Raw genomic sequence first — 21,184 nt, 5'->3', positions numbered from 1 at the left:
CTGCAGCGGGTTCATAGCCGGGGCAAGGAAAGACATCGGGTTTCTTAAAAACATAAAACTGCAACTGACAGAAATTGTGCAGGTCTCTCGTCATCTACTGCAGTTTGAAATACAACCAGCCTTACTTTGTTCTGGCAGCAGTAGAGACCCATTTCTTTTTGAAAGTCTTATGAGCTGCCAGATTCTGCCCAGTCCCAGCTGGAGAACAGCTGGGAATGTAAGCATGGCAGAGCTGTGCCAACAGGCCAGTGTTCTCTAAACCACCGCTGCAATTCTAAAACACCTTTTGATTTAGGGAGGTGTAGCATTTGGCTGGCAGTAACTTAATTTAAGTCACTGTGTATGAAACAGAAGGGTTTGTTTGATCCAAGTTGCTTTACTTAACAAATTGCTGAGTGCGGCCTGCAATTATGTTACGTGCATTGCGGAGAATTCTTCCAGGTGGCATGTTGCCCAGCTGTACTGATTAATAACCTGCAACTCAACGCCTTTATTTCATCCAACAGTGCCCTACATGCCATCTCAAATTGGTGCGGAGAGCCAGGATCTGCTGAATGGAGGCCAGCAATAGCCACCCCACTCTCCCACCCCCACCACCACCACATTAATGTAAAAGTTTCTGTAAGAATATCCCTTGTGAAACAGATTTTGGATGTACCGGTTAAGCTGGTTAGTTCGTCAAATGTATTGAAAAGGTATATTGATTAGATTTTAGTGTTTGACAGATGAATTGTTGGTTTAGTGCCAACCTAGGTTCAGTATTTACTGGTAAAGTCATCAAGAATTCTGTAAAACTGGCCTTAAGGTCTGTACAGTAAACTTCAAAATACCAACATCTTGGGATCCATGCTGATTCTTGAATCAATGAAGCCACTATTAACCAGCTTTGAAATTGTGTCAAAACATTTAATAATTTAAAAATAACCACTTGAATCATCAAAATCAAGCACAAGATGTTTACCTTCACAACCTATTCACAAGGTTTGTTAAATTGGTGCAACATATATATTCCACACCTTAACTACACTTCACAGCATTGTCAACTGATATAATGACATCGAAGGAGAGAAAGTAGTTTCTCCATTCGATTCAATATTGCAGCAAAAGCCAAAGGTGATTCATCAAGATCAAATTTTAATGCACTTATATGATGATCACAAGTTATGTAGCTAGGCAAATAGTGCAACAGAGGTTGACAGCACTTAAATAAATGGCCAAAATACCTACTCCATTAATGGTGTTGAAGTAGCTGAAGAAGTTGTAAGATACCTCGGAGTTTTAGTAGGCTCAACGCCCAACATGTCCAACTATTGCAGAGCAGCAAATCAACAAAACCAATAGAACATTGAAACTACATAGCCAATACAGCAAAATACAAGTCAGAAAGAGTCATAATCAAACTGTATAGTGCTCTGGTCAGGCCATACATTGAGTACTGCGTCCAGTTCTGGTCGACCCACACTGAGCTAGTGGACAGTAGGCCACAGGTTTTAATAGAGGCCGCCAAAAATTGAAAGCTGATTTTTTTTTAAATATAATTATAGTGGCCTCCTTCCCTTTCAGGATCACTGGTTAGGCCACTCAATGCCTGGTACAACTGGTCGGAGTTCACACAGCAGACTCTCTACCCAGTTGTATCTGAAAATTGCAATAGGGATCCTATAACTTGTGTAAATAAGCCTTAGGCATCAAGGGGCAGCCATGGCAGCTCCCCCCACCCCACCTCTCTGATTTTCCATTGTTGGTCGCCCATTTTTCAAGAAAAATGGGAGGCCAGCATTTGAAAATTGCCCCAATGTCTCAGAACACAAAAGAAATTTAGAGCAATGCACCTGGTGTTGGATAGGTAGAATGGTTCTATTTTGAGTTTATTTTTGGCCAAGTGGAAAAGGAAAAAGATTTGAGTGCAATCAATAACTCAAATGAAAGGATCCAGACAGTGTGATGCTACAAAAACAGTCTATTTTAACAATTCATTGGAAAGGCTATATGTGGAATAGTGTGTGCATTTTGGCTACCTTGCCTTCAAAAGGATATTAATGAATTGGAGAAATCTTTCTGAAGAACATTAAGAATTAATCTGGGATGAATCTTAAAAGAATGTAATTTGTTCTCATTGGAAGATTGAAAGGTTACATGGTCCAGGTTTTTTAAAATTGTAAAAAGACCCAAATAATGTAGATATAAGCAGGTTAGTTAATGTATATTGCAATCACAAAATTAGAGGGTGGAAATATGAGAGGGGGGAATTCTGTCACAATTCAAATGATAGTCTAATTTTTTTAGCATCTATTTTTTTTTAAGCATTTATTTGAGATGTGGCTGTTCACTTCAAATTTGGTTACTGCATGGTTGGAAAGAATATTTCCTTTGCTTGCGTCTCTCTGAACTTGTTTTCCATATATTAAAGAGGATACAAATTACTGTCTGCTATGCGTCATGCCACTTTAAATTATTCCTAAGCAAATACATTTTCATGGCAAAGCAACCACTTAACACACACTGCTTGCTGTGTCCTGAAAACAATCAATTGAAACTAATGGGTCCAATGTCTGGGCTGAGTGATGGAGGACATTGAGCTTACATTGTTGCGTTACTGTAGCCCTACAGAAATGGAGTTATTTTTAGTATCTTATGCTCAGGGCTCCCATCTTGTGAAATCATTTTTCCTTGTACATCCACTGCACACCAGTTTGAGACCAACTTGCAGGTGCAAACTGCAAAGGACCTGGTCACATCACACGCAGTTCAATGATGGTTTATACAATCCAAAGTCCAATACAAACTGTCCACATCACAATAAAACTATCAGTTTTGAAATGAGTAGCTTGCCCATCTTACTCCTATCACAATTGATCACAGGACATAAATTGATCCTACTCTTAAGCACAGACCTCAACCATAAACAGAAAACAAATTGAAAGCATTTAAGCATACAAGCTTGAATCTAACATTTTTGGAAAAGCATCAGCTTCTAAATATCAGCAAAAGGTTAGTAGTGTAAGTTAGAATGGGTCCTGCACTACTGTCAAGTGACAATGGGTGGTGTAGTTGGCAATTTATGAGGCATACTAAAGTCAGTTCATATTTACTTTCACAAAGCATATCGTGATATTTTCAAGGTCGGTTCTCAGCCCTTTGCACGCTATCAATGAACAAGACCAAGGTTAATGACAGGAACTTGGCAAACTGAACCAATTATTATAAGATTGATATAAAAAGATATGCTAGTTATTCATCCCTCCTGGATCCTGGAAAATGTGAAGTTGTCCATTTTGGCAGGAAGAATAAAAAAGCATATTATCTAAATGGTGAGAGATTGCAGAGCTCGGAGATGCAGAGGGATCTGGGTGTGCTAGTGCATGAATCGCAAAAGGCTACTATGGAGGTACAGCAAGTAATTAGGAAAGCTAATGGAATGTTATGTTATCGTTTATTGTGAGGGGAATTGAATACAAAAGTAGGGAGGTTACGCTTCAGTTATACAGGGCATTGGTGAGACCACATCTGGAGTACTGTGTACAGTATTGGTCTCCTTATTTAAGGAAGGATGTAAATGCGTTGGAAGCAGTTCAGAGAAGGTTTACTAGACTAATACCTGGAATGGGCGGGTTGTCTTATGAGGAAAGGTTGGACAGGCTAGGCTTGTATCCGCTGGAGTTTAGAAGAGTAAGAGGTGACTTGATTGAAACATAGAAGATCCTGAGGGGTCTGGACAGGGTGGATGTGGGGAGGATGTTTCCTCTTGTGGGAGAATCTAGAACTAGGGTTCACTGTTTAAAAATAAGGGGTCGCCCATTTAAGACAGAGATGAGGAGACATTTTTTCCTCAGAGGGTCGTGAGCCTTTGGAACTCTCTTCCTCAGAGGGTGGTGGAAGCAGAGTCTTTGACTATTTTTAAGGCAGAGGTAGATAGATTCTTGGTAAGCAAGGGGGTGAAAAGTTATCGGGGGTAGGCGGGAATGTGGAGTAATCAGATCAGCCATGATCTTATTGAATGGCAGAGCAGGCTCGAAGGGCCGAGTGGCCTACTCCTGCTCCGAATTCGTATGTTCTGCCTTTTGACAATTCCCAGTAGAATGATGCTTCATAATACTGGAAGTTCTAGGCGGAGTTCCCAGGCAAGCTGTTGAAGTTTTGTTTTTCCATGCTTACCACAAGGGGGTCTTGTCCATTTGAAATTTAATAAAATGCCAAAAAGTAACTTGGATTTAAATACATCAACCAAATGAAGTTAAATATCAAAACTAAAAAGTGCAAATTAGATTGGATTGGGCTTTTTTTTTTTTTTTTTTTAATATAAATAGTACAAATTTTAGCGTAGGTTGGTGGCTGGAGAAGCATGATGGTGAATCTATATTAATATATAGTAACACAGGAATAGAGCTGCAGGAAAGCAGGCAGGATAGCAATGCAATATACAAAGTGGAATGCAAAACACTGACATGACTTATAGGCTTTGCCAAAGGCAAGTTACTCTTTTGATGGTGAATCATTAAATGGAGGTGGAAATGTCTAGGGAGGAAATTCCTCAGTGCAGTAAAGTGCAGCTAAAGGCTCCGCCACCAATGGCAGGGCAAAGGGCAGGGACAAAAATGATTGTTGGAAAGACCAAAGCTCTCAGTTGAAGGAACTGGTGTCTCATTTCTTGACTTGGTCGTAACAGGCAGTCTGACAGCACAGAGGTGGCCATTGGATGGAAGGAAGTGGAGAGAGGTAGAGCATACATATGGATGCTCACTATGTGCCTGGGGATCATGTCACTGAAAACCAGCATGTAGATGAGAAAGAGGGTGAAGCACTTTCAAACTTGATTTATTTACTGGATTCTTTCGTGCTGGTCACAGCACACACAGGGTAACAGGGTAAAAGGCAGTTACTGAGAGGCATGTATTAGTACCCCTCAGGCAGAGACATGCTAGTTCAGAAGGTCCTAGCATGCATGCTGCGATTGATGTATTGTACTTGGATAGGGACTCATCTAACAGGTCATGCAGTGTTTGACACAGATTAATGCGTCAAGTCTTCCATTCAATTCAAACATCCTGTGTAACTCACAACCTGTGAAAACTTACCATCTAATGTAGTTATGAAAGATACATTGGTGCATCTTCAACAGGAATTTGAATGATACGGGGGCCAACTTTCTCCTAGTCCAGTCAGTCTGAAGCCAGCGCAGATACAAGGCTATTCAGAAGCTCCATGGTACTGTTTGCCATGTAAAAAGTGAACAATCCCATTTCAAGGATCAATTGTGTCAAGGGTTAGAATAGAAGCTAATTAAACATTGAGTGTAATAAAATTTATATATATTTTTTTATTCATTGATGGGATGTGGGCGTCGCTGGTTAGGCCTGCATTTAGTGCCCATCCCCAATTGCCCTGGAGAAGATGGTGGTGAGCCGCCTTCTTGAACCGCTGCAGTCCATATGGTGTAGGTACACCCACAATGCTGTTAGGAAGGGAGTTCCAGGATTTTGGCCCAGCGACAGTGAAGGAACGGCAATACAGGTCCAAGTCAGGATGGTGTGTGGCTTGGAGGGGAACTTGTAGGTGGTGATGTTCCCATGCGTCTGCTGCCCTTGTCCTTCTAGGTGGTAGAGGTCGCGGGTTTGGAAGGTGCTGTTGAAGGAGGTTTGGCGAGCTGCTGCAGTGCATCTTGTAGATGGTACACACTGCAGCCACAGTGCGCCGGTGGTGGAGGGAGTGAATGTTGAAGGTGGTGGATGGAGTGCCAATCAAGCGGGCTGCTTTATCCTGAATGGTGTCGAGCTTCTTGAGTATTGTTGGAGCTGCACTCATCCAGGCAAGTGGAGAGTATTCCATCACACTCCTGACTTGTGCCTTGTAGATGGTGAAAAGGCTTTGGGGAGTCAGGAGGTGAGACACTCGCCGCAGAATTCCCAGCCTCTGCCCTGCTCTTGTAGCCACAGTATTTATATGGCTGGTCCAGTTCAGTTTCTGATCAATGGTAACCCCCAGGATGTTGATAGTGGGGGACTCAGCGATGGTAATGCCATTGAATGTCATGGGGTGATGGTTAGAGTCTCGCTTGTTGGAGATGGTCATTGCCTGGCACTTGTGTGGTGCAAATGTTACTTGCCACTTGTCAGCCCAAGTCTGAATGTTGTCCAGGTCTTGCTGCATATGGACACGGACTGCGTCAGTATCTGACGAGTCTTGAATGGCGCTGAACAGTGTGCAATCATCAGCGAACATCCAATAAGTATACTGTTTATCTGCATAGTGTCCATTTACCTGTTTAATGTTAAATAAAATAGTCTGCTGATTCATAGTCTGAGCTACAGAGGATTCTTCCATCTATTGCATTTGAGGAAGTCATGTGGTTGCACATGATATATTCCAGTAAGTGGGGGAACAGCAAGTAGGGTTCACTGTTCAACCCCTGAATCTTGCTACATTTACCAAGATGTCAGTAAGGTAAAGCCATACGCTGGTTCACAGGGACACAAGATGTGCTTACAGGAGTGGACTGTGATGCTGAACCCAAGGAGAATATCTTGATTTAAAACCCAAAAACATAAATGGTATGTAGATGAGGAAGACAAAGATAGATCATGGAGTGTCTCCAGGAAGAGAAGCCATTGCTGGAGTTGCACTAGCTGTGTTTGGACAGAGGAATAGAACCATGTGAGGGAATTCCTATGGAGCTGGACAAGAGGTGAGATGTTGGCGAGAAGAGTGGAGGGGTTAGAGGAAAGAGGCTTGAGGATGAGGTTCATCATGGAGAAAGGTAAACAATGAGAAAAGTGTTACAGGGGGGTGGGTGGGTGGAAGGCCAAAGAGAGAGAGAGTTGAAAGTGAATCAGTGAGGGAGCAGGGAGAGAGTTTTTCACCAGAGTGGATGGTGAGGGTGCTAGGTTAGGAGCAGGAAGAGGGAGGAGGGAGATGCTTTCATTTTTGCTAAACAATTGTATAAACGTATCAAGGAACCACATCCAAAAGCAATATACCTTGCAAAAAGTTACATTTGTTAAGCAGGGAGAGAATAAAGCAGATATCTTTCATTGTGGTGCTGTCCGCATTTACTTCCATCTCAAGACTTGTAATGCAATTAATTGCATCACCACTTGTACTAGTGACCATCATCCACAGTGTACATTGTGAAATATTCACCAGAATGCAAGAACTAAAAAATCCTATAGGATCCAGACACCTTACCTGCTTCAGGCCAGTTGATGGCAAGCTAGTACCCTTCTATTTAATTTTGTTTCCCCACCGCATCCATGTCTGTCCTTCCGTCTGTAAGCTCCAGTAAGTTTGTAACAAATCCTTCTTGTTGACATCCACATGGAGTTCATACTTAACATTCTTTAAAAACTAGATATTAAACATATAGCTCAATGTTGGGTTCAGATAAGCAGTAGCGATTGCTTGAGCTTTGGATTTTTAAAAATTCGTTCCTGGGATGTGGGTATTGCTGGCAAGGCCAGCATTTATTGCTCATCCCTAATGGGTTTTCTGGGTTAAAAGATTATCTGAACCCTTATCAGCCTTTGCAATCCCTCAGTCATCATGCATTTGTATTCAGACAAGCTTAAAATAAATATCTCTGACTGCACAAGAAAAAAGTGTAACAAGTGTACAACCGTTTATTAGTCACGCTTCCTCTACACTTAACCAGCCCTATACAGAAATGGAGTAGAGAGAGAGTGTGGTTTTAACAATTCTATAGAGAACACACCAGCATTGGGATAAAGGATTTTGTTATTTGTTGCGGACATCTCATCTGGAGCATAAACACTGGCATGGACCTGTTCCTGTGTTGTAAATACTATGTAATCTCACCTGAACCAATTGTGTTCTTTGCAAAAACTGTTAGTTAACCTTAGCTAGAGGAAATTGTCCAAACATCTACAATTTTCAAATATCAGGGAACAGCACAACAGGACCAGATACATAAAGCAGAGAAATTAAAAATGGAGGAATAAATAGACCAGAGTTACTTGCAACCTGGTGAGTTTTAATTTTCCTTGCGATTACGTCAAAGCTTGAAAGTATCTCTGCTCTAACTAGCTGGCAGTTGAAAGATTCTACCCCATTGTATACATTTGATAGAATTCTAGTTAAAGAAGCAATAGCATCCATCAATGTAATATTTTGTTATTTCAGTTAATGAGAAAGTACAATGATCTGAAATCTCCTCCCCCTCTTACAGTTCACCCTCTGGGAAACGGTCACTCAGATGCAGCTATATAAACCACAGGAAGCCTAAAGATACGTCAATATTGGTGATTAGACCACATCCTTGCCTCGGAGTTTACTGAAATACCTTTAACCTTGAATCGTAGAAATTTACAGCACAGGAGGCGGCTATTCAGCCCATCGTGTCCGTGCTGGCCGATGAAGAGCTATCCAGCCTAATCCCACTTTCCAGCTCTTGGTCCATAACCTTGTAAGTTACGTCACTTCAAGTGCATATCCAAGTACTTTTTAAATGTGATGAGGGTCTCTGCCTCTACCACCCTTTCAGGCAGTGAGTTCCAGACTCCCACCACCCTCTGGGTGAAAAAAATTCTCCTCAAATCCCCTCTAAACCTCCGACCAATTACTTTAAAATCTATGCCCCCTGGTTATCGACCCCTCTGCTAAGGGAAATAGGTCCTTCCTATCCACTCTATCTCGGCCCCTCAATTTTATACACCTCAATAAAGGTCTCCTCTCAGCCTCCTCTGTTCCAAAGAAAACAACCCCAGCCTATCCAATCTTTCCTCATAGCTAAAATTCCCCAGCCCAGGCAATTTCCTTGTAGTGTGATTTAGGTGTTACTTTAAATAACTTCAAGAAATCTTGTTTCTAGCTCAATAAGACTGGATTTATGAAAGGCATAGACTATGGGTATAGCTCACTAGAGAAAATGAATTCTACAATGACTGTACAAGTCGAGTTCAGACTCAACCTGGAGGAGGGAATTTGATTTGGATTCACTCGAGTCAGGTTGGACCCTTACTCTGGATTTATACCCCAGGAACTTTAGCTTCAGTGCCAAGCAAAATTAGTTCACATCAACATTACTGCTGTCGTGTAATTATTCCCGTAGATCCTCACTACTTAACTGATAGACCCTGGGGATGTACAATACTAGGGGAAAGATAATTTCCTCTATCCATGAAGAGTCTCGATTTATTTCCCCTACTCCATGGTTTCGTTTGTTTGATTTGCTCTAATTTATACCGTTTCTCAATACGTTGTTTTCTTTATAGTATTGAACCAGCAGAGTATTACTAGTTCCATGATTAACTGTACACGGGATGAGCTTTGATGGGCCGAATGGCCTTTTCCCATATTTTTAAAAACTGAGCAATTTTTGTTTGAGTTTTTTTTTTAAATATACCGCAAAACTTAGAGGGAAGGTCAACGCAGGACAGAATAGAAGAATCGGCAAATCAAGAAATAGTGGTTCGGTGACACCAAGCTTGAATGTTAAAAACCAACAGAATGCATGACAAAGAAACAAAAATGACAAGAGGTGCGGTTTTGAAGCCTTGGGAAAGAGTAGGTTGGAGAAAATGAGTGTTGAAGGCGAGAGACCGCACGCTAAGAAGGAAGAGCTTGAAAGCGCATGAGAGGAAACACGAGGAGCGCCCAGAGGAGAACTGATCACAGTAGTATCTATGAAATAGAGCAACAAGGTTCTGATGGAGAGAAGGAGTGGAGGCTACAGATAAGGGTAGGAGCATCGGCCACTGATCACTTTTTTCCTTGAATCCTCTTCAGGCAACAAGAGCGTGTTCTGGAGGTACAATGATCAGACCAGCAGTGATAAAGCAGCATAAGACAAGAAAGGTTCTGATGGAGATAAAAATGTGAGGCTCGGGGTCAGTGAAGAATTACTTATCAGACAAAAAAAACCTCTCTTTTACTCATTATATTAAAGCGAAGTGCAACTTAATGACATTAACTGGACTGCGGCAGCCCGTCAGTGTTTGACAAGCAATACAGTTGGAAGGTGAGGGGGGCACTTCACTGAAAGTATAGTTCCCCACACCCCCAAAGTTAATGAAGGTAGACAAGTTGTATAAAGTTCGGCTGTGATGTTAAACAAGTGCACAATACACAGCACTAAGGCGCAAGTGAAATTACATAGTCTCAATTATTGGGTTAAAACTCGTCACCAGAACTTAATTGATAAATGGGAGAGGTGGGGAATCGTTCATCTGCGAGCATTGTGAACGATTCCCCACCTCTCCCATTTATCTGCGAGCATTGTAAACTCGGTTGAACCTCTGAATGACGTTAACCGGGTGAAACTATGAAAGATGTACTGCATCGTCATACACTGACACGTTTATCATTGGTAGTTTTAAATCACCAATAAAGTTGTCCAATCAATCATTTAAGACTAACCGAGCCTTTCACATCTTACCTCGGGTGTATAAAGGAAAGCTTCATCTTACCTTTTGCTTTGATACCGTTTCCAGAAGCCTGCTTTAGAGGAGCTTTTGCTGCTCTCTAACATCCTCATATATTTCATTTGAAGTCGGCTGTTTGATTTGTAAGCGGCTCTGTTTCCGGCTGGCTTCGCGTTTATTTGTGGGCGGGAAAGCCCAGTTTGACCAATGAGGGAATCGGGATTCTCATCACAAACCCGGACCATACACGTTTCAGGTCGGTTCCAGGTGCGGTCACTCACCTGGTCTGGCACAGCCCCAACCGGGAGGAAACGGATGGGAAAGATTGTGTGAAATGCCTTAACCAAATTAGCACTAAAACTAACAATGCAATCTCATCAGTTTTTTGCCAAAGTTGCGTGTACACCTTGTATTTACCGACAAAAGCAAAATAGCGTGTGGATGCTGGAAATCTGAAGGAAACACAGATATTGCTGGAAATAGCAGCTGTGGAGAGAGAAGAAAAAAAGGGTTAACATTTCATGTGGATGACCCCTTCATCAGGCCTGCTGAGTGTTTCCAGCATTTGCTGATCTTGGCTCTCCAGTAACGGTTTTAGTTGCAGATTTGCGCTGTTCAAACGAGTAAATGCAACAATTCCTTGAAACGCACAGGGAGGTGAATGGCGAGCTCCCGGAAACTAACGGCATAGCGGCTTGTATCTTCCAGCAATTTGCGGGATTCGCAACTCACTGGGTATCTCCTTACCACAAATTGCTGGGTTATTTACAAAATAACTGCATATGCCAAAAGCGAGCCTTTATTATCCCAAGTAAATTCTGGGCCATTATCACCATAGAACTGTAAAGAATACAGTACAGAAGGAAGCCATCGTGCTTGTGGGAGCTCTTTGCTGGAGCAAGGCTGACACTCCAGTGCAGTACTGAGGGAGTGCTGCACTGTCAGAGGTGCCATCTTTCAGATGAGACGTTAAAACGATACCTCGGTCTGCTCTCAGTTAAAAGATCCCATGGCACTATTTCGAAGAAGAGCAGGGGCGTTATCCCAGGTGACCTGACCAATATTTATCCCTCAATCAACATCAATAAAAACAGATGATCTGGTCATTGTCACATTGCTGTTTGTGGGAGCTTGCTATGCGCAAATTGGCTGCTGCGTTTCCTACATTACAACAGTGACTCCACTTCAAAAAGTACTTCATTGGCTGTAAAGTGTTTTGCGACGTCCGGTGGTCGTGAAAGGCGCTATATAAATGCAAGCCTTCATTTTTCAAACCAAACCCAAACTATTCCTGCTCTACACTCCCCATAGCCCTGCATCTTGTTCAGCTTCAAATATTTAGATAATCTGCCCTTAAAAGATGCAATGGTCCCTCCCTCAACCATTCTGTGGCAATGCACTCCATGATTTCAGCTGGCACCACTACCTTAAATCTCTCTTCTGAGCAAAAGCTTGTATTTATATAGTGTCTTTAATGGAGAAAAACCATTCCCAAAGTGTTTTGGAGGAATGTTCAAAACAAAATGGATGCCAAGTCAAAGGAGACATTAGGAGGGGTAACCAAAAGCTTAGGTGGGCTCAGGTGGCTGAAGACATGGCTGCCATTGATGGGCAAAGGCAGTGGCAGCGGCAGCGGGTGAATACGACACACAAGAGGCCAGAGTTGGTAAGGCTGACGGTTTGAGAGTTAGGGAAGGGGTGAGGCCATGAAGGAATTTAAATATAATTCAAATTTCCATCCTGATGAATCTCTGCTGCACACTCTACGGTTTTGAAGTCCTCTCTATAATGGAACATCCAACACTGGACACACTACTCCAATTACGGTATAACTAATGTTTTATCAGGACTTCTTTACTCTTGTACTCGATCTTGCTATTTAAAAAACCCAAAATGTCATTAACCTTTTTACCTGCACGCTCACTTTCAGGGAACAGTTTTCTCTGTTCAGATCTGTACCGTATCAACAACTTCAGTTACTAAGTCGATTTCCTTACTAATGGGCTCTTTCCATTGGGCAAATGAGATCAATATAACTCCCTATTGTTATCTTATCAAAACTTTATCTCTTGTTACATATAATTGACATTACATATAATTGACATTACAATGCAAGAATCATACTTCCCTATTTAACAAAAGCTAAAATCGAACATTACTACAATATATAAACAGATCAATAGTGTAGAGATTCATGTATCTCTGGTAAACAGGATCGAGTGCAAACCAGTATGGTGGGTATATTGTGTTTAATCAGAGTTTAAGACGGAATATAACACTAGTAATACAGCAAAAACATACGACCGTGACAAGCAGCTTGTACCGGACCCGATCAGACAGACGGCTGGCATGCATGAATAGTTCTCTGGCTTCTGGTCTCTCTTTCTCTCGGGCCTTCGATGGTGAGTATGGGATCACTCTCAAGAGTGTTCGACCAGCCCAACTTCTCTCTTTAACTTCTGTTCGGCTCTCCCTTCCACAGTCTGTGTGCAAGCCCTTGGGGTGTCACTTTTTATACTTTTTTTTAGGGGTGGGCCTGAGGCCAAGTTATTGACAAGACCATTTAACCTATAGAGGTTCCTCCAAAACTTCATCAACCAATGACAGCTTAAGTTCTTTGTCTTGGTGCTTGGATGAAAGCCCTCCCCAAAAGAGGGTCTCATTACTTCATCCTTGTTTTTATATTTTGAAGGTTCCTCCATTGGAATCCATCTCATCTCTTTTTACTCTCTCCACCTTAACCCAGCAAGTACAAGGCCCCAATCAGAGCTGTCGCACATTAACCAGTCGCTATCTCACCATTCTGACCTTCACAAGTAAGCTCTATGATTTACTCCCTTTTTCTGCTGTGAACTTTTCTCTCAGAACTTTTACATTCCCATGAATTATGGTTTTGCGCTGCTTTCAGTGTTCAATAGCTGTTGCTTTATACTTTTTTTTTCCACTTTCAAAAATACATAGCAACTTGCAGCTGCTTGGGCTATCTCACCTTCATCTAACAAGTCTGTGGAGATTATAATATGGTTATTAGTAATAATGGAAGAAACATAGGTTGGGCCTTTACTGGCCAAATTAAAAGATACATTAACAAAGTCAAAACCCTAACTTACAAGCAACAGATAACTAGCTTGGCAGGAACATCCTATGGGCCCCCATGTGGAATGTTTATGTTTCACCTAATCTAATCTAACTGATTAAAAAGACTGTGTCAAATTCTAATGCAAGCTTTCCAGGAAAACGAAACTTATTTAAAAACAGTATTATTCATGTAGCCATATACATTTTTAGGCACCCCTAGTTTCCAACAGTAGCTGTATTACATGAGCACACTTCAAGTCAGTCTGACTAGTCACTCTTTCCTTACACTTGAGTTTATGCAACAAGCTTTTGTGATTCACCTTATTGAAAGCCTCCTGAAAATTCATATACACTATATTTACTGCATTGCTTTTATATCTCCAAAAAAAAACTTGTAAACTTGTCAAACAGGTTTTTCCTATAACGCATCTATGCTGACCATCCTTGATGACTCCCATATATTTTGAAATGCTTAGTAATTTTCTCTCAAATTATGGATTCTAGAAGTCTGCCCACAACTGACATTTTAAAGAAAGTTTTCTTAAAAAAGAAACAAATGGTATGTTTTGATGGTTTTATTAATAAGCAGTATTAATATTGTAATTCTGCCATCAACTGCGCCAAAGTAAAAACCACAACATTTTAAAGTGTGTGAAAAGGCTTTTAGTCATTGACGAGCAGACTCGCAGTCAATTCTCACCCACTTGCAGGCTGATGCCCCACCTGTGACAGAGACTGTAGGTCCCGCATTGGACTCATCAGTCACCTGAGAACTCATTTTTAATGGGGAAGCAAGTCATCCTCGGTTCTGCCTAAAAGAGATGGAAGAAAAGGGCTTCTTGGGCCAAATATTATGAAAGAGCTCCTGAAGTCAGCTGAGCCACCTGGGAAAGGGAAGTAAAACAGAAAGCGAGCTATTGTAGCCTACTTTTGTTAAATCCCTGGCACCAGATTAAAAGATAAGTATACACAAAGAGGCTCTAGTAGCGAACAAAATTGGGAAAATGAAAGTGATCATTTTGGCTATCGACAGAAATGGATATGGGTATCAGAGATCCTTGCCCTGAATTGCCAGAAGTTCTACTGATCTCCTCCTGTATCTTCAGTGGAAGATCGGCAGAAACCATCCATGGCAACATCCATCTGATCTGGGACCTGATCCACCGTTGCCAGAGGACTGCCCTGGCGAAAGAGTTGGATATATTTCTTAAGGCTAAAGGGATCAAGGGATATGGGGAGAAGGCAGGGACAGGGTACTGAATTTGGATGATCAGCCATGATCTCATTGAATGGCGGAGCAGGCTCGAAGGGCCGAATGGCCTACTCCTGCTCCTATCTTCTATGTTTCTATGTTTCACTGGATCAGGCAAAGGCATTCAGCAGCGTGGACCACGAATATTTATTCGGGACCCTTTGGGCTTTGGGATTAGGGTCACTTTCCGTCGCACGGATCCAACTGCTGTACGCTGCTGCAGAGTGTCTAATTAAGGTCAATGGATCTTTGATGGAGCCCCTTCACTTTGGTAGAGGAGCGACAATGCCTTTAAGCCGTGCAGCGCTCTGGAGCTCCCGCGCATGCGTGGATGTTGAATGGGCCTCGCGGCCCAAAAATAATTAAAGGAAACATTGTAGAGGAGTGAGTAATGAATTCTCCATAACAAAAACAGAAAATGCTGGAGAAACTCAGCAGGTCAGGCAGCATCTGTGGAGAGAGAAACAGAGTTAACGTTTCAGGTCGATGACCTTTCATCAGAACTGGAAAAAAGCAGGAAATGGAACAGATTTTTAAGCAAGTGCAGAGGCTGGGAAAGGGGGGGGGGGGGAAATGAAAGAACAAAAGGGAAGGTCTGTGATAGGATGGAAGGCAGGAGAGGTTAAGTTTCTATTTTTCTTCTCCCCCACATGGCAGCTGTCTTTCATTCTGCCAGCACAATTTACACTTCATCTAGAGCCATCCTTTGTTTCTTAACCTGTTCCATTACCATCTCCTTTTGCCTTGAATATCTCTTAATCTCTCCTGTGAGGGACTGGGGGAGGGAGCGCGAGAGAGAGAGAGAGAGAGAGAGAGAGAGAGACACAGAGAGTCCACTCCATTATGTCCGTGTATGATTGAGGCACGGACAGCAGGAGTTGAACAAAACAAGTCTTTACCGAAAGGAGTCAATTGGGAAACTGGAAACAGAGGCTTAATAGCGCCTTTTATACAGGGGTGGTCACTGCCGGTACTGCAGTCTGAGACCAGTTATTCTCTTAAAAAGGTACATACACAACAATTCCTCCCCTTTTAGATACAGTACATAACATTCATTTAACAACTAAATGATAACTAATTACAATCACAATTACGGTTGCTAGATACATTGGTTGAGTTTAAGCAATTATAAGTTCAGTCTTTGAGGAGGCTTCCTGATTCTGTCTGGATAACGCCTCTTTGGGGTATCAGGTTCTTCTGGCAAGGTTGAGTCGGGATCAATGTCGTTGTTTGGTTCATCTGCTTCCAATATCACCGATTCTGCGGTAGCTGCAATTGGTACGTCGATTTCATTGCCAGGTGTATCAGATCGTGGTGTGGTGTTGACGTTTTCCAGTGACTCTAGAATCTGGTCAGCATGGCGTCTTACAATGCTCTCTCCAACGTCCACGGTATACATGAGAGGTCCTTGCCGTGTACAGATCGTTCCTGGCTGCCATTTCTCAGTGCGGTAGTCCCAAGCCAAAACTGGTTGACCTATCTTAAAACTCCTGGTCGGCCTTTCATTCATATTCTGAAATTGCCTGTTCTGCACATCTCTTCGGACGTTTGGCTTAACCAAATCCAAGCGGCATCGTAGTCTTCGATTGAAGAACATCATGGCTGGAGTTTGGTTGGTAACCGCATGTGTCGCATTCCGGTAGGCAAACAAGAAGTTGTCCACCTTGTGTTGTAGGGGTATATCTTCATTACACATTGCCTTGATAGCCTTCTTGAATGTTTGGACAAACCTCTCGGCCAATCCATTAGTGGCTGGATGAAATGGGGCAGATGTGTAATGCTCAACACCATTGTTCTTTAAGAACATCCGGAACTCTTCAGACACAAACTGTGGTCCATTGTCAGAGCAAATCTGTTCAGGCAGCCCATTCCTGGCGAATATGGTTCGTAAAACTGAGATAGTTTTTTCTGTGGTGGTTGAGGACATTTTTATTACCTCTGGCCACTTTGAATGTGCATCCACCACAATTAAAAACATCGAGTCCATGAAGGGACCAGCAAAATCAAGGTGCACCCTTTGCCATGGAGATGAGGGCCACTCCCATGGATGCAGAGGAGCTTGTGGTGGGGCGTTTTGGACCTTCTGGCATCCTGCACAGCTCTTGGTCATCTCTTCGATTTCTCTATCGATTCCCGGCCACCACACAAACGCTCTGGCTAAGTTATTCATCTTTACCCCACCCAGATGACCCTCATGAAGCACTCTATCCGTCAACTTAGGTGGAATTACTACTCTGGATCCACACATCAAGGTTCCTCTGCACACTGACAGCTGTTCTCTTCTCGGCGAGAAGGCTGGCAGCAGTGGTTCGCCACGTGCTGGCATCCCTTCACCGTTAAATCATAGACCCGCGATAGTGTCGGGTCATTTCGTGTTTCCTTTTCTATGTTTGCATTCGTCACAGGGAGACATTCGACTATGGTCGAGTGGAATATCTCCATTGGATCCCCTGCAAGGTCGTCTTCTTCCACCGTCGGCAATGGTAGGCGCGACAATCCATCAGCATTCCTATGCTGTTTAGTTCTTTGTACTCGATGTCATATTGCTGTGCCCCTAGGAAAAGAGACCACTTCTGCAGCCGCTGCACTGTCATTATCGGTATGCCCTTCTGAGGGTTGAAAATGGAGACAAGAGGTTGATGATCGGTTAGTAGAGTAAATTTTTGACCGTGCAGGTAGTGATTGAACTTCACCCCCCACGCTAAGCTGAGGGCCTCTGTCAATCTGGGCGTAGTTACGCTCGGCAGAAGTTAACGAGCGTGACGCAAAAGCTATCGGCCTCTCTAAACCATCAAGGAATTTACGTGACAGTACAGCCCCAATGCCGTAGGGAGACGCATCACACGCCAGTCTGATCAGCAGTGCTGGGTTGTAGTGAGCCAATACTTCTCTTGAAGTGATTAAGTCCTTACTCTTCTGAAAGGCCCGCTTACAGTCATTGCTCCATTTCTACGCTACTCCCGTTCGTAGTAGGGCGTTCAGTGGGTGCAGAATTGTCGACAAATTCGGCAAAAACTTATGGTAGTAATTCACCAATCCGAGGAATGACCTCAGTTGCGACACATTTTCAGGCGCTGGGGCCTTAACAACTGCTTCAATTTTGTCAGGGGACTTATGTAACCCCTCTTCATCAATCACGTGGCCACAATACGATATCTGTTTCTTAAAAAACTCGCACTTGGGGCGGTTGGCTCGTAGCCCATGTTCCCGTAGTCTAGTGAGCACCTGTTCTAGGTTGTTAAGATGTTCACTGTCATCTTCACCTGTCACAAGGATGTCGTCCAAGTAACACTGAGTCCCCGGAATCCCTTGCAAGACTTGTTCCATCGCTCTTTGCCATATCGTCGGAGCCGATGCTACTCCGAATACCAATCGATTATACTGGTAAAGACCTTTGTGAGTGTTTATCATGAGATACTTCCTAGAGGATTCTTCAACCTCCATCTGCAAATATGCTTGTGCTAGGTCAATTTTTGTAAAACGCTTCCCTCCAGATAGTGAGGTGAAGATGTCTTCTATCCTTGGAAGAGGATATTGTACTGTGTGAAGGACTGGGTTCACCGTCACCTTGAAGTCCCCACAGATGCGAGCCTTCCTTGGCTCCTCAGACTTATTGCTTAACGTTTTCTTCATGACAGGAACGATGGGTGTCGCCCACTCGCTCCAGTCGACCTTAGACAACATGCCTGCCTTCTCCAGATTCTCCAGCTCTGCCTCGACGGCTGGGCGAATTGCATATGGTACCGGTCTTGTTTTGAAAAACTTGGGAATTGCATTCTCTTCTATTTTTATCAAGGCGGTTACGCCTTTAAGCGTGCCCAGTTCTTGTTGAAATACCTCTTTGGCGTTAGCTAAGATTGTTGACAATCGTCCAGGAGTGACGTCTTCATCTTTTTTACCATCCACCGTCATTGCATGAATGGAGTGCCAATCTAAGCTTATCTTCCTGATCCATGCACGTCCCAAAAATGGTGGTCCACCATTTGGCAGTATGTAGAGATACAATTTCCGTATTTTCTTGCCATTGTATTCGACAGGCACCCTTATTTTTCCTCTGGGGTATACTTTTTGTCCCGTATACGCCATCAAGACAATGGATGTCTCTCTCAAGGGTATGTGTGAGAATAGCTGCTCGTAGTCTCGTCGATTCATGACGGTTAGCGCTGATCCTGTATCCAATTCCATTTTAACTTGGGACCCTGCTATCGTGAGGGTGACCCAAATGGTTCGGTGATCCTCTTTTGCGATTACATTGTGAAGTTTGAGATAGCTTATTCTCCTGTTCCCAGATTCACTATCGCTCATCTGGTCTGCGGAACTACTGTCCATCATCTTTTGTACTTTCTTGTACGGTTCCTTAGTAGCCTTTTTGTTGTCGCTGGTCTTCTTCCCATACCTGCAAACTCGTGCAATGTGTCCCATCTTTCCGCATTACCTGCATATTTTGTCCTTGGACCAGCAGTCCTTCTGGTCATGGTTAGTTCTGCCGCAGCGATAAGATTTTGCAAATCCCCGTGTCATTTCGTGGGTGCCGTATTCCTGTGGCTTTTGTTGTATTTCCGCAGCTCCCCTTCACTCAGGAGTCCACAGACAAATTTGTCCCATAGGGTATCTGCCAGTCCAGCTCCGAGCTGGCAGTGCTTTGATAGCTTGCGTAATTCCGTAAGATACTCAGCATTGCTCTCATCTTTGTGCTGAGTTCTCCTGTGGAATTTAAATCTTTCTGCTATCAACAGTGGTGCAGGGTTTAGGTGTTCCTGTAGGACAGCAACAATTTCGTTAAAACTCTTCACCTTCGATTTGGCTGGAGTAATCAAGTTCCGCAATAGGCCGTACGTTCTAGCGCCCATTAAGTTTAGCAATACCGATGCCTTTTTCTCATCGGCTATTTTGTTTGCCTCGCAATATACCTCGACTCTTTCCACATACGTGGTCCAGTCCTCTATTGTATTATCAAAGGCAGTGATACAGCCAGTCTTCGGCATCTTGAAATTCTAAAATGGCGCCTCCCGCGCTTTGCCTTCTTCCCCCGATTTAACAAAATGGCGCCTCCCGCGCTTTGACTTCTTCCCCGCTGTTGCTAGCGCTGCTTTCCGCGGTTTCCTGCGCGTTTAATATTCTTAAAATTATTTTCCCGTCGTGGAACAACCCTGTGGGACTCTTACCTACTTCTTCTCGGGTCTATACGCAGCCCGGCTTCGTAGCACCGGCCGCGCCCTGTGTGCTCCACCCCCTCTCTCTCTCCTCTTCCCGACAACACTGCTCGGCCCCATTGCAAGCCACCCGCTCGAGTTCGCGACCGCCGCAGCCCAGGAAGGATCAGTGTACTACCTGCCACCAGCCCGATTAGCTGAAGCACCGTCGACAGGAACCAGGCCCCGCTTTCGACAGCTTCTCCAGCAATCTTCAACTCCGCTAACTCAGGGGCGGATCCCCACGGTCAACACCCGTTTCTACTGCTTCTTTCTTCCTTCTGGCCTCGACCTCTGCTCACTTCACTTCAGGAATGGATCCCAGGAGGTGGTGCAGACTGTAAGTAAGTTCGTATCTGCTCGTCGCCAGTATTATGTCCGTGTATGATTGAGACACGGACAGCAGGAGTTGAACAAAACAAGTCTTTACTGAAAGGAGTCAATTGGGAAACTGGAAACACAGAGGCTTACCAGCGCCTTTTATACAGGGGTGGTCACTGCCGGTACTGCAGTCTGAGACCAGTTATTCTCTTAAAGGTACATACACAACACACTCCAGGCACATGTAGTCCATTCGTGGGGACTGAGCAGCGGCCGCACTTTGGAACGACACAGATGGAGGCGCAGCACATGTACAATGGCCGCTGGAAGGAGGCTAAAGCAAACAATTTTTAGGCACACAGAGAAATGTTTGTTTTGTTTTTTTAAATTGGAAAATTGTTTGCGTCTTGTTTTGCACACTTTGTACAAAAATAATAAATTGCAGGGCAACGGAGCATTACAGTTTAACTCTTTTATTAAGCTTTAGGTCTGATGATCTTACTCAGAGCAGCACAGTGGGGAAAAGCCTGGCATTAAGACTCCTAGCCTGAGTCTGCCAAACAATAGTAGTTCTTACAGATGCCTGCAGGCCAATGACAACTCAGCATGTGATCACATGAATATAATAGGTATTCCTTACAGATGCCTGCGGGCCAATGATAATTCAATATGCAAATGTAACATCCCCTTTCTTTTAAAAGAAAAATGTTATGCATTACTTTTAAACCTTTCATCTACATAATGTTCTCGGTAGCATAAACATACAAGTAAACTCAGCATTTAACTAGCACTGAAAACATCTCAACGTTTCAATAACGATGTACAGTTTTTTTTAGGGCAGCGATCCGCCTACACCCTTTGACGGTTCACAAGTCAGGGATAACTCTAGGCTTGACCTCTCGTCCCAACCTTGTGTGGTATGAAACTGAGCATGCTCCTGAATCGGTCAACAATTCAGGTTCAGGTAA

The 21,184-nt window shown here is 43.3% G+C and overlaps 1 protein-coding gene across 1 annotated transcript in view; it reads right to left on the bottom strand.

The window, feature by feature from the left end:
- LOC147108144 (uncharacterized) overlaps positions 1-10,549 on the bottom strand; it is an 81,605-nt gene extending 71,056 nt beyond the window's left edge. The window contains exon 1 of the mRNA XM_086004651.1: positions 10,419-10,549. Coding sequence (XP_085860777.1) covers positions 10,419-10,495 — 77 coding nt within the window. The 5' untranslated portion in view covers positions 10,496-10,549. The remainder of the gene's footprint in view (positions 1-10,418) is intronic.
- Between the last annotated feature and the right edge of the window lie 10,635 nt (positions 10,550-21,184).

Source organism: Somniosus microcephalus, chromosome 13 (genome assembly GCF_052327205.1).
Source record: "Somniosus microcephalus isolate GS21.2 chromosome 13, FLI_Smic_1.0, whole genome shotgun sequence".
Taxonomy (NCBI): Eukaryota; Metazoa; Chordata; class Chondrichthyes; order Squaliformes; family Somniosidae; genus Somniosus; species Somniosus microcephalus.
The sequence above is the reverse complement of the archived record's forward strand: the minus strand, read 5'-3'. Positions and strand labels throughout refer to the sequence as shown.